The 25,338-nt window shown below is 41.4% G+C and overlaps 2 protein-coding genes across 2 annotated transcripts in view; both read right to left on the bottom strand.

The window, feature by feature from the left end:
• Positions 1–13,130, bottom strand: part of clcn2c (chloride channel 2c) — a 224,527-nt gene extending 211,397 nt beyond the window's left edge. Inside the window, exon 1 of the mRNA XM_040025317.1 lies at positions 13,032–13,130. The gene's annotated coding sequence lies outside the window, so the exon portion shown is untranslated. The remainder of the gene's footprint in view (positions 1–13,031) is intronic.
• Positions 13,131–22,310: 9,180 nt separating this feature from the next.
• LOC120728703 lies at positions 22,311–23,398 on the bottom strand (the record flags this gene model as incomplete). Its single annotated transcript, XM_040023779.1, has 1 exon — positions 22,311–23,398. A coding segment is annotated over one exon (942 nt), but the record flags the coding sequence as incomplete, so codon positions are not given.
• Between the last annotated feature and the right edge of the window lie 1,940 nt (positions 23,399–25,338).

Below are 25,338 nucleotides of genomic sequence, written 5' to 3' on the forward strand. Positions count from 1 at the left end.
ATAAGTATGAGTTTGAAAAGGTATTTTTAAAGTTTATACTACAGGGTTAACCATTTATATGGATACACCGTAATAAAATGGGAATGGTTGGTGATATTAAAGTCCTGTTTGTGGCACATTAGTGAGGAGGCAAACTCCTCAAGATGGGTGGTGACCATGGTGGCCATTTAGAAGTCGGCCATCTTGGATACAACTTTTGTTTTTTCAATAGGAAGAGGGCCATGTGACACATCAAACTTATTGGTAATGTCACAAGAAAAACAATGGTGTGCTTGGTTTCAACGTAACTTTATTCTTTCATGAGTTATTTACAAGTTTCTCTTTGTTCACAGCCATTGACATGTCGAAGAGGTTAACACGTGAGGAGCGGATCGAAATTGTGTTGATATCTGGTGAACGCAGTAACCGGGTCATTGCAGCAGATTTCAATGCAAGACACCCTACGAGACCACCCATCTCCCATGCTACAGTTAGCAAACTGCTTGCTAAGTTTCGTGAAACTGGTTCAGTGTTGGATTTGCCAAAATGTGGACGCAAGAAAACTGTCACTAATGAAGAAACATCAGTGGCTGTCCTAGCTTCATTCAGCAAGAGCCCACAGCGTAGCACTCGCCGCATGTCACTGCAGAGTGGCATTAGTCGAACAGCCCTTCGGCGGATATTAGCTACTCACAAATGGCACCCTTACAAACTCCAGCTACTGCAGCATCTCAACGAGGATGACCCAGATCGGCGCACAGAATTTGCAAAATGGGCAAAACAAAAATCGGAACAGGACCCTCAGTTCACGCAGAAGATTTTGTTCAGTGATGAGGCAAACTTTTATGTGAATGGTGAAGTTAAACAAAACCACCGCTATTGGTCTGACACTAACCCACATTGGATGGATCCCTCCAAGACTGTTGGAACAACAAAAGTGATGGTTTGGTGTGGTACATGGGGTACAACAATAGTGGGTCCATTCTTCATCAATGGAAACCTCAAGGCCACTGGATATTTTCAGGGTCCCTGTGCCTACCTGTTCAGCTCAGTATGGCTACATATGTTTTTATTTTCATTTTTGTTCCTGCTCTCTCCCTTCCTCTCTCTCCCTCCTCCCTCTGCCTGGGCGGATCTCACCTGTGGGCTCCTGCCCTTGGCCCATGCACCTGGTCGCAATCACGCACCTGTGGCTCATCACCTTAGAGTGTTCCAGCTCCTTTTTAAGATGGCAGCTCTGTGTTTCTCGTCGCTGGACCGTTGCCGACCCTCGTTAGTGTAATCCCAGCTCAGTTCACTCTAGAGTGTTTCTCAGCGATCTTCCTTTGTAATCCCATCGTGTCTCTGTGTACAGATTCCCTGGACCAACCCTTGTGTTTCCCGAGCGATCGAGTGTGCGTGGAGTGTGAAGAGGAGCATGAGGCGTGGATGGAGTGTGTGTGGTCTTTCTGCATCTTTCCCCATTTGTGTGTGGACCCCCAGAGCCTGGCTTTCCTCTCACCTTTGTGAATAGATCACCTGGTGTTGCTGTAATAAAGACTCTTGTGTTTTCAAAACTTAGAGCCTAGGTGTGAGTCCGTGCAGTCCCGTTGTGACAGATATTTGAAATTGCTATATGATGATGTGTTTCCCTCTTTATGCACTGAAGCTGGCACGTTCCCTGAGTTTTTCCAGCAAGATGGTGCACCACCACATTATGGGTGCCAGGTCCGAGCATTCCTAGATGAACAGTTTCCTGGAAAGTAGATTCGTCGTCGTGGGCCAGTTGAATGGCCCCCAAGGTCTCCCGATCTGACCCCCTTAGACTTTTATCTTTGGGGTCATCTGAAGGCAGTTGTCTACGGTGTGAAGATACGAGATGTGCAGCACCTGAAACTACGGATACTGGATGCCTGTGCTGGCATTTCTCCTGCGGTGTTGCTATCAGTGTGTGAAGAGTGGGAGAAGAGGGTTGCATTGACTATTCAACACAATGGGTAGCGCATTGAACACATTTTATAAGTGATCAGAAACTTGAAAGAATAAAGTTACGTTGAAACCAAGCACACCATTGTTTTTCTTGTGACATTACCAATAAGTTTGATGTGTCACATGGCCCTCTTCCTATTGAAAAAATATAAGTTGTGTCCAAGATGGCCGACTTCTAAATGGCCACCATGGTCACCACCCATCTTGAGGAGTTTGCCCCCTCACATATACTAATGTGCCACAAACAGGACTTTAATATCACCAACCATTCCCATGTTATTACGGTGTATCCATATAAATGGCCCACCCTGTAGATTCAGTTGTGATCTAAAGAAAAGAAAAGGCTGAACCCTGGCATGCTAAGCTTTATCTTTTGAGGTGAGACTCTGTAATGTGACCCTGTGACTCTGTGACTACATTAGCATCGCTGCAGGGTGATTAAAGCGCACACACAAACAGCAATACACAGTGCAGGTAACAGTCTATCATCAGGACTATCACATGCATTGCCAAACGGTGTTATAAATAAATATCAGCCTGAGAGTATAAATGTGCACATGCAAATAAACACTCTAGAAGAACCAGTAAGCTTGGGGTAGATTTTTTTTCTTTTTGCAGCCCTCACTGCAAACTCAACAAACACTTTTTGACTTCAGTTTCCTCCCCGGTATACAACAAAGCACATTGCACCGTGAGGGTGCAGTCATATTTCAAGCTGTGAAAATGCTAGGAGTTGGACACTGGAGCCTTTTTGCTATTACATCTTCAGTTTTTCTTTATTCTTTTCCATTTGTTATTAGCACTGGTTCTATCCAGCTGTCAAACAAACTTTTCTAGCTGCATATGAATGAGCTTCTTTTTTTTTTTTTTTTCTCCCATCAGCTGAGCTACGCTGAATAAATCATCCCGCAAATCCCCTGGGCCAGACGGGCACACTGTCTAGGTTCACAAAGCACTCGTGATTTTCCTGTCACTAGCTTTGCAGGAAATGTGCAATGACAACTGGAGGAGAGAGGTAGCCTATTTTAAATGCAGTGTGTATAATTTTGCAAACCGTTTGCTTTGAGATTACAGACACTTCAGCAAGACAACTGTCAGAAACAGGAGATGATTTTTTTTTTTAAAGATCAGTCACTCTATAAGACACACTGTAAAAAATCTGTAAAATACTGGTAATTTTTTTTGCCAAAATGTTATGTGTTTTTCTGCTGACTTTTTTTTACATTTCTATCAACCTCAATACATATAATTCTGTAAATTTACTGTACAATTTCCCTACCAATTATGGATACTTCTGTGAATTCCAATATGGAAAATTTCCTCATATAAAAACAGCAGATTATAGCATGCTTGTAGGGATTCTTTTTTTTTTTACAGTGTAATAAATTGCCTCCTAAAGTTTCTTAAACTCAAACACAATTATATTAACACTCCATACTTCTCACACTGTGCTACTCTAAAGTCACACCATTATACATGTCAGCTCTTTAAGATAAAAGGTCTGTTAATTTGGCTGCCCTCCATTGTGATCATCAGATTTATCAATGGCACCAGCTGTGACAAGCAGCTTGAAGAGGCTGTCAGGGTATTAAGAGCCTTTAGTGCCTAATTCAAGTCCAAAACAGAATAGCTGATGTGACATCATATATCTGCTTAGTGATCAGAGAACAAACAAGCATCTTGATTTTGAGCTTCTGTCATCCGGGGAAGAAAGATTTCTTATCTAGTGTTGCATGCTTTGTTGTGTTTTAATGTTGAGTGTATTTTAGTGTTGCATGCTTTTATTGTATTTATTGGAGCTTCTTCTTTTTTATTTTGTTTAGTTTTACATTCTTTTAATTATTCTTTCCCCTGATCAGGATACATTTTATGCTGTAAATAAAGTATATATTTTATTAATTATTTTAACCAGATTTTACATGTCTTTCTGTTCCCGTGATCATCCCCTGCTGCTCTTCCTGTTTTAGAAGGGGTTCCCTTCTAACTTACACCCGTGACATTTTCAGGCATTTGAGTTTTGACCCAGAGCAGTTTTGATGTCTTAGAACTGTCCCGACCAGCCACTATAAGGGATCAGTTATCCTATTTTGAGGTGGGAAACCATTACATTTTTCTTTTTAATTGTAAAAAGCATTTTCTCCCCCCCCCCCCAATCTCTTCTTGTAACAGTCAGCAGTCAAATTTCTATACTTTTGAAAACCTGCAGTACGTTCAGGAAGAGGTTCAGTATTGTCTTACTGAAATAAGCAATACCATCTATAGAAGAGAAAAAAGAAACATCTGGATGACAGAGTGTGTTGCTACAAAATATGTATGTGTCATCCATTTTAAATGAGCCCTTTGCAGATGTGCTATCAATTCCATGTGCATTAGTGTGCACCATAATCACAGTGTGCTTATAAAAAGCTAGTGTCCCTCTCCTCTTTAGCTTGGAGGGCACAGCATCTATGTGTTCCAAAATGATTTTCAGATTTTCCACTTAATCTCAGTCCATTTTAAATGAGGTTATAGGTCCAAAGAAGGTATGGGTATTTCTGGATCTTGTTTATGTATGTATTTTTCTCATATTTTAGAGTTTTGACTTGCCCATTTTTTTGTAATAAAAAACCCCCAATATATATTATTATAAACATATCAATATCCATCTTCCCTTAGGGGATTCTCTTTTTATACCCATGTATGTCTTTGGTCCAATTTCACTTCAATATATGATTTAAATTATTTGAAAATCAACGTATCTTTTCCACAGCCTCCCAACTTCTCAGGAGGCTGTGTGTAGTTTGGTTTCACTGCACACAGCAGGGTGCTCTTTCTTTCTTTTCTGCAGCATGTCTATTTGTTTTGGGAGTTATCCCACTTAATCCATTTAATAATCAAACAGCTGAAAATCCTTGTCAGCAAAATCTACTTTATCTAAGTCACGTGCAAAGACAAAGAGTGAAACAAAGACTTGCATCTGCTATGACCTGCTGCTACTTTGAATACGGCTTGTCATTCTCTATACTAGTTTCATTTAGTGCTGTTCTGGTACGGTGAACAGCTGACTGTTGAGTTAGCAAATAAGACAAGTGTGTAAAAGAGTGTATTCCTTGTATTTTGAAGCATTTACTCATGTCCATTCAATGGTGACCTTGTGCAAGCTGCCTGAGCTCTGCTGAGGTTAAAGGCGTTGAGATGATTGAATTAAAGGAAATAAAGATTCTCTGATCTATAAGAATGTGCGTGGGTCCAGGTGTGTCCGTGTGTGTGTGTGAGTCACTTTGCAAGAAAGAAGCAGGTATGACTACATTGTGTGTGTATAGCATCTGCATTGTGTGCATGCTCTCCAGACAAAAAGAGCTTTATTTCTCAGCAACACCCTCACTGATGTTTACAAGGAAGGTGTTTATATGCTGGGAGGTGGACTCACTGTTATCCCCATAAATTCTCTTTCTTGGCTCTCAAAGCGACCCCAGAATAATGACTGTTACACCTGAGGACCCCCTAACTTACTTGCAGCCTCTGGATTGATGGAATAAGTATACATATGCCCAAAAAAGGAGACCCCCCCCGGTCTTACACTCCAGATTAATCGTTGCACCCCTAATGTATATATATATATTAGGGGTGCAACGATACACAAAATTCACGGTTCGGTTCGGTTCGATACTTTGGTGTCACGGTTCGATATTTTTTCGATACAAAAAAAATGTTCATGCCTTTTTAATTTGTCATTTATTAAAATTATAAATATATATTTTAACTCAAAAGTACAGTTTTTAAATTTAACCCTAACCCTTGTGCATGTTTTTTATTTTGACAGCGAATGCGCACCTGTGGACCACTTATGTGCAGCCCTGGTTATTTAGCTCATCATATTGCAGCCACAGAAATTCTTTTGTCCATGAAACCATGAAGCTGCACTTTCTTTTTGCCTTATAGTCTGATTTGTCATAACTTCTCCGTTTTGTGGTAAGCTTTTCTTTGGCTGTCACTTCTTCACCCTGACCTGTCTTATTTGGCTCAGCAGAACTGAAATGCTTTTACACGCTCACTCACATAAGCTCAGCGATTCTCTGCGCGATCAACCTCTCACATGTTTAAGCTTGCTGCGGGAGATTTCACTTGTCATGTTTGCATAGTAAGCTAACGATTAATAAGACGATGTCAGAGGAATTGGTGCACAAATTATCATCACTCACAGATCAGTGCTGTCGCTCTCTATACACAGTTCCCACGATTGCAAAGTGAAAGCAAAAAAACAAGCGCAAATTCAAACGCGACTTCAATATGTCACATATTGACAGTGGCTCACCGATGCCAATGACATAATTACCCAGCTACATTTCTGAAAGAATGCAAAAGCATTGACATATATTTTTCCTACAATAGCCCGACGGGCAGGGAAGAGATAGATTTTGGTAGCCCGACTGAAAAAATCGCTAGCTCCGGGACGTCGGGCTAGCGATATTGCAAGCCCTGTATCTGATTGAGGAATCACTCATCTTTGGAAAAGAGAGTTTATTACAGAGAAATGGCTCTTTCCAAAATAAAAGCTATACTATCCGCTTCTTCTGGGCTATATTCTCAGCAGCATAAGGAGAATCATGTGCTAACAGCTGTCTAAATGACTCGGCTAAAGTTAGTAGCATGCTTGTTGTTTTTGTCTTTGCACTAGGATGATGTCGGCGTAAATGTGCAGTCATATTCGTTGTGTTCCCACTAGTGCTTTCAGGTTAATCTCGTTGAAATGACCTTAACGCCACAACACGGCAAATCTCCGTTAACGAGCTACCGCCGATCGCTCCGTGCATGGGGCTACACGGCAAACACGTTAACGAGCTAACTGCGCTAACACACTAGTTCACACCAATGTAATTGAGCATTGCATGGCACATCCAACATACTGTTTTACTTTAGTCCATGACTCGCTTACCTTCACGGTCATACGTCACATGAAAACCAAAATAATTCCAAACGCCAGATCTGAATGTTGCAAGTAGAGCTTAACTTCTGTCTCGCTAGCTTGCCCTGCGCTCTTCCTTCTGACTATGCTGTCTGTGTTGAGCGCTCAGTGGATCTGCGCTCGACAGTGCAGCCTAGGCGGAGTAGTCGAACACAGATTCACTGAGCGCTCAACACAGACAGCATCGTCAGAAGGAAAATTGATAAAATAAATTACAAATGTTGTATTGTTCGATACATATGCGTACCGAACCGAAAGCACTGTATCGAACGGTTCAATATCGATACGAATATCGTTGCACCCCTAATGTATATATATATATATATATATATATATATATAAACTCCCAATTGATCTTTATCCCTGCAGAGATCAAACTAGAGAGCCTTTGATTGTGAAGCTATGCCAGTCTTCTGCTGTCCAATTTTGGTGAGCCAATACAAACTAGCCTCACTTTCTTGGGTTTCTTGGGTCACCCAGTGCAATCTTCTGCTGCTGTTGCCCAGACAGAGTGGTCTGAAAGAATGATAGAAACAAAGGATTGACCTTATTGTGCTAATTTCGAGCAGGTCAATACCAGTGCTGGTATCAATACTATTAATATCTGAATCAATCCACCCACCTCAACTGCATAGCTAAAGCAAGCCAATATAGCTAGCTGTAATCTTGATTTGAATAACAGGAGCTTGTTAGGCTTTCAGATTGTACTATGGCATTAAATGACTATGTATATACTTTCCCAGAAATCTAATATCAGCAAGACTATTTTTTAAAATCATGTTTTATCATGTTCATGGGTGGGCTTCTGGCTCCGGGTATCTCTGTTACACGCGTTTATTAGAACATCAATGCCCCATCTGTGGAGGAAAAAACAATGTAATTTGTGGAACAATACAATCCATCTAAGCTGTGTCCCAGTGAGTGTGCAAGCAATCAAGGGAAATGATTTTCTAGCTCCAATTAAACAGGAATGCCAGTGGCATTGCACACTGCACACGCACAGACATGTACATGAACACACTGACACACAAGGCTAACTTAGCTCTTTAGATAGTGTTGAGACAACGCCGGTCTCTGCGATCCTTTTGGTCCTGGTAGAGATCATGCTGAGATGTTTCCATGTTTTGTACAATCCTTTTATTACCCATTATTCTTACAGATGCATCTGGAGATCAGCACACTGCATTCCTATGCAGTCCTATGCTAAAGGCTGATCTAAAGAACTCCACACAACAGTTACAGTTATAACCTCTGGTCTCCTCCCCCCTACAATGGAAATACACTAGTACAGTGGCCAAGGATGCTGACACCCTGACCCCCATCTCCTTTTTAGGTAGTGTCCGTTTGCCCTTTGTCTGCCCCTCACTCTCAGTAACTCTTGCTTCCTGCCCTGGGGGTGTGGGGGTTGATTGTCCTCCTGCCCTGCACCCCAGTTCTTTGTTCCCATTCCAGGCCTATTTTCTATTTTGTATTCTTACACCCATTAACCGCAATATTATAATGTTGCGAGCAATCACAAACTATATTCTTTTTAACTCTGAAGTATATTAAGGAATCTATTCTCAACAATAGCAATGTAGAATTAAACCAATCTCAATTAAGTTCTTATTTCTAGACCCCAACCCGCCCCAAATAGATGAACTTCATTAAAACTGCCTTTCTGTCATGTGAAGGCTGTGTGCAGGCAGGAAAAGGAACCAAAATACAGACTCATGGAAACAAAAGGTGAACTTGAATACAGCTTTAATGCTGGACGGCAAGACAGAAAACTGGCTGAACTAGAATACAAAATAAATTAACTTGGCAGGCTGGCAGAGAAAACACACACACAGTACAATATGATGGTAGATCACAACACTGACACAGGGAAACACAAGGCTTAAATACACAGAGGGCGCAATCAGGGAATGGGTAACAGGAGGGAAACACAGCTGGGGCAAATCAAGCCTAACGAAACAGGGGAAGCAAGATACATTAACATAAGACATGGACCTTCAAAGTAAAAGAGGAAACATAACACAGAGACACAGACTTGACACAGGGATACAGCAACTATGGAACAGAACAGAAACCAGAAGGCACAACTCTGACAAAGAAACCAAAAGACTAGAAATGATAAATAAAGGCAAAAATCAAAGTACAATAATAATGAAAACTCAAAACTCTGGGTCAACGACCCAGGCACCCGAACACTTTCTGTTAGCAGAAGTAGCTGAAAACAAAACAGTCTGTCTGATCTCCTCTTCACTGCACGTGTTCGAGCACTTCATGATGCAGCACACTCTGGCTCACTCTTTAAGGCCATCAAAGTAGAAGCAAGATTCAAAGATCAATAATAAATACTGGGAGCAGTCCAACCCTCCCCCCACCACCACCACATTACACCTTTCTCTCTTCCTGTCTCAACAAGACTCATACTATCCCTCGAGTGGTGAACTTTAAAGGAAAATCCATCACACACTCTGGGCTGCACGTCCACTGACACACTCCGTCTTTATTTGCTGGTGGACAACTCTATTAGAGTCGTGATATGTTGAAGTGAAAACTCCCTCCAGGCCTGCAGTGCAGACCTGCGGCTCTTTGCCAGCTCGGCTGATGCCTCACCTAATTGTTTCACACTTAAATGTCAACTACGGCGTTAATGGAATGTGTCTAAAGAGCCCGTGACTGAAGGGAAGTAAATGTTTTACAGAACCATGGAGAAAGCCAACATGCAGGGCAAGATTTGTGGTTTCCTAATACAGAACTGGTCTCATTTCACAACTCAAGGAGCAGCTCGATCACACTTACACAATGTGTTTACCCCGTACATGTTTAAGGAATGTCCTTTTAACTTTAGTAATGTATTTTAGTTGGCAGTGTGCTTTGTGCCAGCCCATTCTCAATACTGCCTCTCTGTCATTAGGCATTCGATACAAAGTGTCCAGCCATGGAACAATGAAATCAGTCTCACTACCAATTAGCCACAAACAGTATATAGGACGCACAGGTTCAGTGCTAAAAGGGGTCTTCTAATCCAAACTCTGAATCTTTCCTAAGTTGTCATTGATACCTTATCTCACCCTTTGGTTATGTTAAGGCTTAAAGTAACCAAAGGGTGAGATAAAAGAATGTAGAATCCATTATACTCAAAGTTTGAAAACTTGTGATTTATACTACTATCGATCCTTTCAGCATGCTTACACGGCAACAGTCTCATGGCATGGTATCACTCCTATTTTATCTATCCTATCTATAGATTCATCTGCAGATACATGAAGTGCAGTTTTGCAGGAAAAAGGAGGACGCAGGAAGACACTGGAGGTTAGAGGGGCTAGAGGAACTGGTAAGTTCATTCATCCTCCCAAGCAAAGACCACAGCTCAAGGAAATATTTTTTTTAATAATCTTGTGTTTGTGAGATGTTGAGCGAGTATTATTAGCAGTTCAGTTGCTGTTTTGAATTTTGAATATGAAATTTGAATTTCAGTTGCTGTTTTTAAATCATAGTTTATGTTTAAAAAACAAACAAACAACAATGGTAAGAATCAGGTCAGGTCTTTTCTCACATGTTGCACACAGCAAGAGGTTCTTTTCATCAGATGTGTTCTCACTTTTGGAGATATTCAGCAGACATTTAAAAGACAGTGCTCACTGAGTAAAGCTTTTAGGATGCAAAAGATACGATACCCACTTGCTAGCTACGGATTCAAAACTCTGTTACTTGACACATTAAACACCACAGTCTAACGAAGCTGTGGCAACAGCAAGTGCAATGCAACTTATGTCCCAGTACTGGTACCCAGTATTGGTGAAAGTTCGGGGACCTCCACATCGGCACCATCTCCCACCCTTTTTTTTTTTTTTATCAGACTGGAAGTACTAGGGTTAGGGTTATGTTTATGAGCATGGAGATTTTGTGCATGTTAAACTTATTCACAGTTAGTTTTGATCTACACAAAGAAAAAATCTGAGTCCAAGACCAGGAATACAACTAATTTTTCCATATGGTAACAAAACAGACATTATCTGCCACCCCACAAAACCCCAAACAGATTCTAAATGTAATCTACTTAGAAATTCTGATTTTTTTAAGATATTGCAAAAAGCTGTATAATGTCTGAGGATCAAAATGGAATCAATCCAAATTGAATTTCATGAAAGGAAGGCCAAAATCAGCTTTGTATTTGCAGGTAGGAAGCAAAACAATCTCAGCAAGTCAGTGTGCAGAAATAGGATATTTAGGAGTATGTATTCGCCATTAAACTGAGTGCTGACACAGTTTTTGGAAAAAGTCACTCAACCGATGCCGTTTCTCAAGAAACAAAATGCACAGGAGTAATAAATCACATTTCATGGTTTCTGTGTCTGTGAACATACATATAACACACACTTCTAATAACACTACAATCACACAAAAGGATGTGTTGCACTTCTACAAACTATAACTCTGACCTCCTGTCAGTGAGCTGACAGCTGACAGGCTATGCAGTTTTCTGCAGACTTACTAGAAAATTTGCATTTAAACTACTTGTTTTGATACATGTGCTGTCAGCACACTAGCTAGGACACCTCACATATTGTGCTAAATCTGGATGTCCATATTAGATCGCGGATATGATGAATGTTGATTCTGCTTCTGATTCTGGAGGAAGGGAATTCTTCTTCCCCACTCTCACCAAATGCTTCCTTATAGGGATCAACACATTTTGAGAGGATTTTTGTTCTAATGTAGGGTAATTACCTTACAATACAGAGTGAACTAGTGCTAGAAAACTTATAAAATGAATTGAATCAAACTACAGTTCATATTTAAAAGAAACCATGTGATCAGGGCTCACCTGTATATATGAATCACCCTGCAGACATTGCTGCGCCTATTTTGGGCTTCTTTGGGTACAGTTACACCACTGAGGGTCAGATATGGTCCTGAGCTGGACTTGATCTGAGTTACAGCTAGCACTGTGTGGAGTCGATCTAATCTCATTGTCGCAACAGATCTGACATCAGTTCAGGCTAAATGTGACAACATTTGGGCCACACCCGGAGTGCTACCTGGCTTTTGTCCAATACAACTTTTAACACAGTATATTTAAACAACATTAGCAGGACTGCAGAGGAAGAAGACTTGAATACCAAAGTTGTCATGTAAGCAGTTTCTTTCTACTTCAGTTTGCCCATATAAACAAACGTAAACGTTTCAATGATAACTTCATTCTCGAATCACATTAATTCAAAGGAATTTCGTACATAAAATGACACGAAATGTCTAATTTGAAGTCAAAACTCTCAGTAGCTCCTTATTTGAAATGTAAATAATGGCGCCAGATTCTGTTGTTAGTTCTTAAAAATGTCAGAATTCGTTCCAAGACCAAGAAACACCTCTGAGAAGTCCCACTTATGTGAGAGCTCTCACTTTTCCAACTTCTCCCACTGTCGCAGCATATTTAGCCGTGTAATCAGATGACTGATACACACTGAGAGAAACTGGCAAACCGAATTAAAGAACGATTAGTGGAGGGTCCCAGATCGATCATATCTGAATGTGTGTGGGAAGCCCTGTAACACGGATGCTCTGGGCCCCCTGGTGGGACAATCCAGGTACAGCTGGTCCTTGTGTAACCACTCTGAAGTATTCATCACAGTTCGGTAGCGGGACCTGCGGAGGGTTCACGCTCTGCGCAACAGGAAGCGCTCTGCTTTGATTTGATTTGATTTTTGGACAAAACCAAAAAGGGCGACTGGTGGCCTCGGGCCCACTCAGAACTGTGTCAAGAGTCTCCGTATTTGGAGGCATGACTAAAACCACAAGGCGCACAAATTAAAAGAGTTTTTTCTCCCCTCTCTTTTCTTGAAAGGGTGAAGCACATGATCACTTCCCTATTAAAACAGATAATGTGTGAAGCGCTGTGGCCCTCGGAAAGGCCGTCTTGTGATTTGAGAGCTCGCAGCTGATGTGCAGATAGCATTATCTGTCCCGTGACAAGGAAAGGACGCGGGGGGGGGGGGGGGGGGGGGGGGGTCCGTGTGTGTGAGGGACAGTAGGAGGTAAGGAAGTTGAGGGGAAAAGCAGAAGATGCTTGGTAACACGCGCGCGCGCACATGCACGCATGTACGCGTGCAAGGACACTCATCAGTCGCGCAGTGCGCAGGTTACTCACCGTCCTTCGTCGGGGCCCTGGGTGTCCCCCAGTGGAACCAGTGAAACCCCCGGCAGGCGTCCTGAAGTGGCGGTGAGCGGTCAGTCACCTGCTGCTCTCCATCTCTAGACCCTCCGAGCGCTGAGGGCAGAGGAGGAGGGGGAGGAGGGGGAGGAAGAAGAGGAGGAGGGTGCTCGGGAGGAAAGAGGTCGAAAAATCCCGCAAGTTCAAAGGCAAAGTTTGATTCGAGGCAACAGTTTATCCTCCGCTGGAACTTGTCTGCTGCTGCTGCTGCAAAGATTCCAGGCTCCTGTCCGGATGCCGCCGTTTCAGGCTGCCGGGTGAAATCCTGTTGGCTGCAACAGACAGCCTCAACTTCCAAGACGCGTTTAAAAACTCCCTCCACCCAAAACACCCCCTCCCTGTGACCGTGTGAAGAGACGTCCTGATAAATGGAACAGCGTGCTCACCTGTCTGTTCAATAAACACGGAGCGCAGAGAGAGAGAGACACAGAGAGAGAGAGATGCTCCTCACACATTCAACAGCCGCTCCTGTGTTGCAATGCGGGTGCTGCTGCTGCCGTGGCAAAAAAAAAAAAAACAACAAATCTCTCTCTCTAACACACGCACACACACCAACACACACACACCCCTCCTCGGCTGCCCATGCTACCCCCAGATGTGCTGCCTCCAGCGCCCGGAGCTGACCAGGACAGACGGGGATGCGGCGAGCAGCGAGCGTGTGGAGGAGGGTGGAGGAGAGCTCACTGTTGGAGGAGGCATGGGAGCTGGATGAGAGAGCGCGATGTGGATACCTGAGGGAGATTTGGGTGAAATTAGGTGGCATGCAGACAAAGACGGGTGATCAGTAAAGTGGCGGAGGAGCATCTGTGCATGCCGCGCGTCAGTGCGTCTTAACCGGCGTTCCTGCACACGTAGAGCTTTCATGGTCCTTTCATTTGAATCTAGAAGTAATCGAGTTCTTTGAATGAAAGAGCTTGCGGTCTCTTTTTGCAATAAGTGATTCATTTAGGAAAATATTTTGTTAGCTTGATATAGATAAGCTTGGGATTTGTTTCTGAGAATTCTTTCTGCTTCAATTTATGATTTAAATATCTTCATTTATACACACACACACACACACACACATATATATAAGTCAAAAATCACTTAGATGGTGACAAGTCAATATTCAGTGAATTGAAAGGAAAGAACCAGGATTGGTTTAAATAATTAATAATAAATTTTCTCATTTAATGTAATCCCTGCCGAGGGATCAGATTTAGACTGGGATTAAAAATTAAAACATTAAAAGTGAAAGTAGCCATCACCTCAAAACTGAGTGATTAGCTAGTGATCAGATACAGCCTTATTCTCATTTTTTGACCCTAGCAGGCACCACACTTTAGAAAATAAACATCATGATGTGTTTAATAAGACATGAAAGTGGTGATTAAGAGCATTAACTCATGAGAAAAGCATTTACTGAGGTCAATAAGGGGGGCATTTTACATAGAGTTTGCAGAAGTCTTTTGCAACCAGAGGAGTCGCCCCCTGCTGCCCAATAGAAAAAAAATAAAATTTTAAGTCCTTTACTTCAGTCCAGTAAGGTATCTTTGAAATACAGTATGATGTGTGTATAATTTATTATTGATTAATTATTGTGTTTCTCTAACTGGAGACCTGAGAGTCAGAGTGTGCCGAGCTGTCTATTCTGTCTTATATCAGACTGCCTTTGAGTATTTTTTGGACAGAGAAACATGCTTAAATGTTTTTCGCCACTTCATATATTTAGTGATTGACCCTTGGATTTTAATAGCTGTGTATAAACAAGATTTATTGCATATACATACTAGATATCTGTGTTTTAGGATAGAGTAAAACTTTCATGTTGTGAACCAATTATCTTTAAAAGGCAGCAGTAGCCGATCCCACACTGTCAGTATAAATCATGAGGTGGTAGAAAAACTGATAATTGGTTTTAAAAAAACAATAGCAGATTGGATGAATGACCTTCTATTTGTGATGCCTTTTGGGGATGACTGAAAATAAAAAGGAAAGGCAAAATTACATGTGATGGGCAGGTTGGAACCTGCCCATCACATGTAACCCCCTCCCAATTGGAAGAGAACAGTTGAGGGTAAGGGGAGAAAGACAGGACGTGTGTAAGTCTGTGTACGTGTGTGAGTGGGAAATTACATTTACATGCAAAAGATTCAATGGCTGTATGAACACATAAGTCTTAATCATATTTTGGGAGTAAAAAAGAACATGACCAGTGCAGACTCACTCCCGTCTGGGGTATTGTTGCTTTGCAGAGTAATGTTGGGGTCTCAAGTAATTCCTCTGCTTTTGTTTTGTTCTAATTGTGGAAGGTGAAATGCCTGCACCCTGCTCCCTTTGAAACAATCACTTATGTAGCTAGGTGTTGTTACAAGGCTGTATAGGGAAAGGAAGGCATGCAATTCTCACATATATATATATATATATATATAAAACCCCACCAGTTTGCCAAAATGCTTTTACAGGGAGGGCCCGCCATCTGTTGCGACCGGTTTGGAGTCAGGCAAGGAAGACAGAACAAAGAAACACCGTGAAAAACTAATAAATAAATAAATTCAAACCTCATTATTAACAACCCCCCCAAAAAACTTTATCAGGGCATATAACTCATATCTTCAGTCTTATTAAATCATTGTAAAAAAAAAAAAAAAAAGCACTAATAAAACCATTTTTACAGCTTAACTTAATGGACAATGGTGCTGCAAGGAAATAGAATATCTGTAATTTTTGTTTGGAGCATAAAAACATACACAAAAGCTCCATAGGAGATTATTTCAGCAAGGCTTTTACACTTTTTAAAGGGCTTTGGTCACATTAAAATGAACAGAAGAGTTTGATTCTGGATCCGTGGACCTTTTTATGTTATGAGGTTACGTTGGACTTGATACATATTAACTAAGGAAACAAATTTCAGTCCACTTTTGTATGCCACGACATATATTGCACACATACTTGTCCTTTTATATTTCTGCGTATATTTCTGCTTATATCTCTATATTTATCTTTTTATCGTAATATTTATCTATCATAACTCAGTTTCTACACTCATTTTATATGAGTCCTTGTTGTTTGTTGTATATTTGCTGCTATGATAACCCAATTTCCCTCTGGGATTAATAAAGTTTTTCTGATTCTGAAATTTTTTTCTAATTCCAGTTTCTGCATTTTACATCACATTATGTTGTTAATACTGCATTGAAATAAGTGAAATCGTTGTTTCAGTAAAGTCATGCTATGTGTACATCAATGCTTCCACAATCACATACTTCTCTTCTTAGATGTATTAGTTTTTCATACATAAAACATTAGAAAACATACTGCTGAGAAGGGTCTGTTGTTCTTAGTGAAAAAGAAAAAAACAAACCTTGAAGGGTTTCCAGAGTTTCGATTATCTAATTCTGATTTTCCTTTGCAGTCATGCGAAAGTTTTTCCAGTTAAAACCTTCAATCTAATAGTATCTGGTCTGAGACATATCTGAAGTGTTTGACTGTAAAAGTAAAAGCTTATGAGACCCTTTTTAATATCAGCACAGCACAGGGGTTTTATATTTCTAAATGTGACTCTCTGCTATGGGCCGCATGGATGAAAATAAGCAGCAGAGTAATGGGAACAAAAAACAGGAGAAATATCATCCCAAAATAACTTAAAGTGCAGACTGAGCTAATTTTTTTTTTTTACACAGAGAAATAATTCAGAGGTTTATGAGACATTTGTGTTGATATATTGAAATAAAAATGCATTTGTGTTTATAAGACAGGCAATCGTAAATTGCCTTTTTCAGGCCTAAAGAATTTCCAACGGAAAATAGTGTGTGGGCTGCTTTTATGTAGCTCGTCTAGCCTTATCGGCAAATCCAAGCACTTTAAAGCAGAAAAGCTCCTGCACCTCTAAGAGCTCTCCCCCCCTAAGAGTTAAAGATGCTATATTTTAGATTTCCACATTAATAATTGTTCAGACATTATTTTAAAAAACGTTAGCATATCAATAAATAAGACAAGACTGGCCTGCTCTTTTGGTATTAACCTACCCTTTTAATTTACTTTATCCACACAAACAAGAAAAATCAGGAAAAGCTCAGGACGATCCCGCTGTTATACCAGTGCCTCATAATTCGAGTCCTTAGTTAGACTTTCAGTTATAGTTGAAGGGGTTTAACAAAAGTATTTTGTTAACAGTTTAGAAATTACATTTTTATACGTAGTTTTCAGAGGCTCAAAATGAGGCTAATTGGACAAGCTAACATAATTTTTAACGTAAGGATTGTTTTTATTATTTGGATGAAAATCCTTACCAGTTACTGACTGCTTCAAAATCTAGAACCCACAGTATAACCAGATTCTTTCTTTCCTCCGCTGAGATGCTCTGCCAGGCCTTTAGGTTGTTTGCTTGTTTGTGGGTTTCTGCATTCAGTTGTGTATTTAATAAATGAAAAGCATGCTCTGTTGGGTTGAATCATGCTGTATTAATCTGAAGCACACATGAAGGCAAGCACACTCCAAATGTGCAGTTGTGAAAGTCTGCAGTATGAAGACAGCAAAATAAATAGTAAAATAAGCTTTTGGCTGTAGTGCAGGATTAGATGTCATTGAATCAATTCCTCAGCTAATCCAGTCTGTTTGCCTAAGTATGCTCGGGCAAAATACTTAAGCTCAAGTTATGAGTGTGAATGAGGATGTTAGCTCTTAGACATAGAAAAACAAAGTGATTGTGTGATTGGATAAATGAGGCTTATAGTAAAAAGCAATTTAAGCACTCAGAGTAGAAGTGCTCCATATCAGCACCAGTCCATTTAAATGTTGGCAATGCCATGTGATGTAGTTCGAAAAGTTAACTAAACAACAGTGATGTAAGACAGCAGGGTTTAGCTAAGAAAACATATATAGTGAACTAAGCAGTAGAGACAACTGTAATGTGAACATCTGACAAATAATGTTGACAATAACCGGGGTACTGGAATTCAAACCCATATACATGTGAGACATTATTTGTTTTGGAGCCTTTGACAATGTATGCCCGACTCTTTTTCCACAGCCATTCTTCAGACATAAAGCAGAAAGCAGAAAGAAGTCAATAAAGTAATTTGTAACACCACTGCATTGGCTCTCTGTGATCTCACTCAATTATCCTGTAGATCAGTGAGCCAGCTGCTTCACAACTCCAAAGCAGATTCATTTATGCACTGTAGAAGGCCTGTCTTGAAAAATGCACCAGGGCTGACGGGTATATGGGAATGTGAACTCTATAAGTCTCAATTAGAGCCTGATATCCCAGACTGAGGTATGTAAGGTTATGAGGTTACAATTAAGTGAACAGGAAGCTTACTTGCTTTGTTTTTCCTCAGCTCCTTTCTCATTTGCAGCACCTGAGTCTGTCTTGCATAGATAGACTCACCTCACTGCTTTCCTTTAACTTGTGGACTTTTTAGCAACTGTCTGCGTACTATAATTTCCAGGCTTATTTGCATATCCTTTTGAGACAATAATGAATAATATGGCCTTATATGGTAACAACTGGTATGATACCTATGTACCTTTTCAAAAATATAAGCTATTCACAATAAACAAAAACAATCTATATAACCATTTATGCAAATATAGTTAGTAACTGTATGCTTGAAGAACACCTGCAACATCTAGACAGTTAGTTGAATTGACAGAAGCTTGCATAGATCACGTGTAGTCTACAGTGAGTTGAAAAATTATTCTCTGCTGGAAGGAGATATGGTATAATTTTCTCTGTCTGCATGCTTCGATAAGCACAGTGAAATACTAGACAATACCACATAGAGTGCAGCACATTTGAACCTTTGGAAATGAACAGCTCAACTTGTAAGAGGTCTGTTATAACGTATTACAGGAGCTGGGAATGAGTATGTGTTTCAGGAAAAGCAACTGGCTCCCTTAGACTGTGTTTTCATCCATAATGGATGTGGCTTGTCCTGTGTTTGTGATAAAACTCATTGTATATCCTGTCAAAACTAGCCAAAAATCAGCATAGAGTAGGAATCAAGTTTTATTTTTGCAGTATCAGTAAAATAAGACAAAATAACCAACTACAAGTGTATATTCAGCAACTCCAATATTATTTCTAATTGATGCTTAAAAACAATTGGTTTTTCTAATGTGCAATGTTACAGACAAAATAATATCCCAATGCAAAAATGAATCAAAGCAGCATTAATATTGCACTGTTATTTCTAGACATTTCCCTTTATTTTATTTCTCCTTTTATCTTTACAACGTACTTACCTTGGACTTAAATGCTTGTTGTCTTTCTTGCTAAACTGCTTTCCTAGTTAACGTGATTCAAGATACTAGCTTATGTATAATGTCAGATGGTGGTGACTTTGCCTAACTAAGTGAAAAGCATGCTCAATTCATTTTTGCTTTCATTCAACAATTTCAAATAGACAAGATGTGATTACAAACCTATCTATCTGTCTCTCAGAAGGTGACTTAAGCCATAATCTTTAGCCATTGTATTTGGTTTTAAATGTTTCTTTTTATTCATAATTTGGTACTTGTAATATAATGGATGTTATGACTGATACAGTTTCAAATTTGTGGCTCATTGAGCAGTACAGAAAGTTATAGACAGAAGGTTATAAGTCTTACAGACTTTAAAAAATACTTGGGACATCTATTCAACATCTAACAAAAAAACCCCACAAAAAACCAAAACACAGCGATAATGCAAATCCATCTCTAATCACGTTGAAATAACCAATCCTGCTATTTTTATATCTGAAAATGTCAGCTGTTGTTTTGGCAAGAATAATGGAAAACACTCTTTGCCGTCCAGTCTAACCTCTGTGCTCGGGCTGAAGAAAATGGCTGCAGATGCTGTAGGAGTAATGATAATCTGACTTTACCATATCTGGCCCTGCTGTCTCTGATGAGGGTGCAACAGAGTTACAAGCTGCAATAAACCCCTGCAGGAAATAATGAATGATGCCATATCCAGCTGGCAATGGAAACATGCTGGGAGGTAGCACCATTATGTTCAATAACTGCTCTTGTTACTCGTAAACATCATTCTTCCATCAATATAAAAAACGGGAATTCCACGCAGGACCTGTGTCAAGCCTCTGTCTGTTCAGTTTGACATTAGATAAACAAATTTAAAAAAAAGCGATTTTATATGTTAATTTCTTCCACAGTAATTTACTATTTATTAAGACATATCAGACAGGTTTACATTTCCGTACAGCCAGAGCTGCTTGTAGATTAAAACATAGATTTGGGGGAACTGAACAGCATGTGTACCTCAGTCTGTCGTACCTGTGGTTCTGCTTCCTGCACACAGAAAATAGAGAGAGTTAATCCAATCTGTAAACCATATCCTCTAGCTATCTATCTACACACTTGTCAAAAATCACTGTTACGAGGTGACGGCTGTGCAGAGTGGCAGAAAATGAACAGCCAGCAGAAGGAGTTTTTTCTCTGAGTACTGCTCAAAACTAAAGACCTGCATGATAGAGGAGCAATATTAAAGGATAAGGCATGGCATAACATAGTGAACTGTAAATAATGATACTAGGCAGAAGTGTTACGTGCCACCAGGTAAGGCAAGCGACTACTTGAGCCCCAGGCCAGTAAGGGGAAGCCTTGAGGCAAGCTACAGCAGTGGAAATGTGCAAAGCTTGTGTTGACAGTTGAAGAGACCCAACCTTGCTAAGGGGGCCCCAGCTGCCTCCACTCTCTTCCACTACAAATGGCATTTATGATTAGGCTTAAAAGAAAATAACTGTTGCCCTTCTGGAAGAGGAAAAAGCAAGACATTGGTGAGCAGAGCAGACATTAACGATTAAGAATATTGCTAAGTAATTAAATGCTGCTAGTCTGTGATGTCACTCCCACCAGCATCACATTATTCCTTTTGCTCACGTTCACACTTAACATTGTTAACATAGCTAGCAGAGCTGCCTGGTATGTCCATGTCTGCTGGCTGTGATTTGAGGGAGTCGAGTGGGTGCAGCCAAGAGTCAAATCAGGACACCAGCAGTTGACATGTTAGGATAGCTAGCAGGCTGAAAAACTGTAGAAGTTGGAAGTTGCAGTATTAACACTTTATAACCAGTCAGTTTGAGCTTGGGCATTGATACTGAAATAAACATGGTCTCTAGAGTGATGTTTTACCTGTTGTTTCATAGGAAACCTGTAATGGAGAGCAGGCATCCATGCACAGCTCTCTTCAGATCCCACCACAGCATTTCAGTCAGGTTCAGGTCTTGGCTATGACTGGGCCTTTGCAACATCTTGATATCTTTCTTCTTCAGCCATTCTGTTGTAAATTTGGAGATTAACTGGTATGCTTGGGATCATTGCCCTGTTGCACCACCCATTCTGGGAAAGCTTAAGTATTCTAGATAGCCTCTCCAATACTTTGGGATCTAGAGGAGTTCATGGTCAACTCAGTATCTGCAGGGTGCCCAGGTCCTGGGGCTGCAAAACAAATGTAAATGATCACTTTTCAGTCATAAGCTGTTTGTGCTAATATGCTGTTTTTGGTTTTCACCAAAAGTGGTGCTGTCTATTATGGCCAGACATCTCCATTTTGGTCTTGTCTGTCCAAGCAACATTATTTCAGGAGTCTTCAGTTCAATTCAATTATATTCATATACAACAACAGTGACAACAACTGCCTCAAGGCACTTAATACTGTAAGGTAAAGACCCTACAATAATACACACAGTAAATCTTGTGATTTGTTTGTTTGAAACTTTGCAAAGCTAAGCTGTTATCTTCTTTTTTAAGATAAAATGCTTTCTCTGAGAACCTTTTCCAACAAGCTAATGTTCAGGTTTTTGTAACTGTACCATTTTGCTATTTACATTGCATGCTGCCCCGCCCCCAAGAAGATTTTGGAATTGTGTTAAGACTCACCTGACTCCTCCAGACCAGCAGAGTGCCAACTGTAAAGGTGTTCACACTTCAGGTAATCAAGTGCATTTGATTACCAGAACTTAGTTGCCGCTGCTTACTTTGTAATACCTATGGAGCCAGGAAGATGTACTTACGACACTGTGCTTTACTTTGCTGTCATTTCACTTTCCCCAGCTAAATGAAAGAAACAATGAGCAGGGGCCTTTTAGGAAAAGATTATGGTTTGGGTCCAAGAGCAACTGGTCTCATTACTGAGATACTTACACATCTTTAAGACGCGAGAGGCTTTGACTACAAACAGCAGCATTTGATACCATGGTATTGTGGAGGTAAGCATCAACGACACAGCTCTCAGTTCTCACTCCTTCTTTATTCGTCTCCAACATCAACTGCGCATATCGCGCCACAAAACACAGGAACACACTTCCTATACACTGGGTGTGAGTGGAGCCCTCTAGTGGTCCACCACACATGCCCCCCCCGAACACCCAGCAGAACTAGTCCAGGACCCGGGGCTTAAGCAAACGGCCGGAACGGCTGAACTGGGGGGGTGGGGAACTGACAGAGGGCAACCCAGCCTGGGAGCGAGGCTGGCACTGGCGGTCAGAAAAAGCTGCAGACGACTCGGACTCCGTTGATTTTGGGTCGCTCCTGGGGGAAAAAACAGAATCCATCAGCCCGGTGGCAGGTGGGCGGCCGCGGCGAGGGGCCTGGGCCGGGACCACCTGATCCTCTTGCATAACATGTGCAGGCTTAAGTCTGTCAACAGAAACAACTTCCTGCCGACCGCCAAAGTCCAAAACGAAATGTTTGTTGCCTGGTTGAAGAACCCTGTATGGCCCGTCATATGGTGGACGCAGCGGAGTCCTATGGGCATCGTGCCTGACGAAAACGAAACGAGCAGAGTCCAATGAACTCGGAACAAAAGTGTCAGGCAGGCAGTGGTGCACAGGACCAGGAACAGGAAATGAGTCTCTTGGGGGGCGAAAAGGCAACAAAGAGGTATCGAAACATGGGGGAGGGCTCTCAGGTAAGAATTCCCCGGGGACCCGGAGAGGCTGGCCGAGGACCAGTTCAGCCGGGGAAACCCCAAGGTCTTCTTTAACCGCGCTACGCAATCCCAGCAAAACCCACGGAAGACGGTCGACCCAGTCGCCACTTGTCAAGGAAGCACGGAGCGCGGCCTTAAGTGACCGGTGAAACCGTTCGCACATCCCATTAGCTTGCGGGTGGTATGCTGTGGTGCGGTGGACCTTGACTCCCAGGCCGGCAGCCATAGCAGACCAAAGCTCGGAAACAAACTGGGGGCCCCTGTCCGAGGTAATGTCAGCAGGGGGGCCGAAACGTGAAACCCACGTTGACAAAAATGCCCTGGCCACCGTCGCCGCTGTCGTGGACGCCAGGGGTACCGCCTCCAGCCACCTGGTTGGTCCACCACAGTATCATAATAAACTAAATATTAGTATAGATAGTAAATATAGCAATAGTACAGGGTGGGCCATTTATATGGATACACCGTAATAAAATGGGAATGGTTGGTGATATTAAAGTCCTGTTTGTGGCACATTAGTATATGTGAGGGGGCAAACCCCTCAAGATGGGTGGTGACCATGGTGGCCATTTAGAAGTCGGCCATCTTGGATACAACTTTTGTTTTTTCAATAGGAAGAGGGCCATGTGACACATCAAACTTATTGGTAATGTCACAAGAAAAACAATGGTGTGCTTGGTTTCAACGTAACTTTCTTCTTTCATGAGTTATTTACAAGTTTCTCTTTGTTCACAGCCATTGACATGTCGAAGAGGTTAACACGTGAGGAGCGGATCGAAATTGTGTTGATATCTGGTGAACGCAGTAACCGGGTCATTGCAGCAGATTTCAATGCAAGACACCCTACGAGACCACCCATCTCCCATGCTACAGTTAGCAAACTGCTTGCTAAGTTTCATGAAGCTGGTTCAGTGTTGGATTTGCCAAAATGTGGACGCAAGAAAACTGTCACTAATGAAGAAACATCAGTGGCTGTCCTAGCTTCATTCAGCAAGAGCCCACAGCGTAGCACTCGCCGCATGTCACTGCAGAGTGGAATTAGTCGAACAGCCCTTCGGTGGATATTAGCTACTCACAAATGGCACCCTTACAAACTCCAGCTACTGCAGCATCTCAACGAGGATGACCCAGATCGGCGCACAGAATTTGCAGAAAACAAAAATTGGAACAGGACCCTCAGTTCACGCAGGAGATTTTGTTCAGTGATGAGGCAAACTTTTATGTGAATGGTGAAGTTAACAAACAAAACCACCGCTATTGGTCTGACACTAACCCACATTGGATGGATCCCTCCAAGACTGTTGGAACAACAAAAGTGATGGTTTGGTGTGGTATATGGGGTACAATGATAGTGGGTCCATTCTTCATCAATGGAAACCTCAAGGCCACTGGATATTTGAAATTGCTACATGATGATGTGTTTCCCTCTTTATGCACTGAAGCTAGCACGTTCCCTGAGTTTTTCCAGCAAGATGGTGCACCACCACATTATGGGTGCCAGGTCCGAGCATTCCTAGATGAACAGTTTCCTGGAAAGTGGATTGGTCGTCGTGGGCCAGTTGAATGGCCCCCAAGGTCTCCCGATCTGACCCCCTTAGACTTTTATATTTGGGGTCATCTGAAGGCAATTGTCTATGGTGTGAAGATACGAGATGTGCAGCACCTGAAACTACAGATACTGGATGCCTGTGCTGGCATTTCTCCTGCGGTGTTGCTATCAGTGTGTGAAGAGTGGGAGAAGAGGGTTGCATTGACAATCCAACACAATGGGCAGCACATTGAACACATTTTATAAGTGGTCAGAAACTTGTAAATAACTCATGAAAGAATAAAGTTACATTGAAACCAAGCACACCATTGTTTTTCTTGTGACATTACGAATAAGTTTGATGTGTCACATGGCCCTCTTCCTATTGAAAAAAACAAAAGTTGTATCCAAGATGGCCGACTTCTAAATGGCCACCATGGTCACCACCCATCTTGAGGAGTTTGCCCCCTCACATATACTAATGTGCCACAAACAGGACTTTAATATCACCAACCATTCCCATGTTATTAAGGTGTATCCATATAAATGGCCCACCCTGTATAGATAACCATCAGTTTAGCATTACGGTTGTTATAAAATGTCACCCATAAAAACTCATTTAGAGTCATTCTGTTAGATGAAAGACAGCAACATAGTTGTCATCATGACTCTCTAGTGCTCCTTTGTGAAACAGCTATTGTGCTGGTAATCAGTCCTCATCCATGAACAAAAGATGCCACATCTGCGTTACTAATTACAGGCAAAGAAGTTAAATGCACACGGGGAGAATGAGAGGAGGT

This window comes from Simochromis diagramma, unplaced genomic scaffold (assembly GCF_900408965.1).
Source record: "Simochromis diagramma unplaced genomic scaffold, fSimDia1.1 OVJJ01000348.1, whole genome shotgun sequence".
Lineage (NCBI taxonomy): Eukaryota > Metazoa > Chordata > Actinopteri > Cichliformes > Cichlidae > Simochromis > Simochromis diagramma.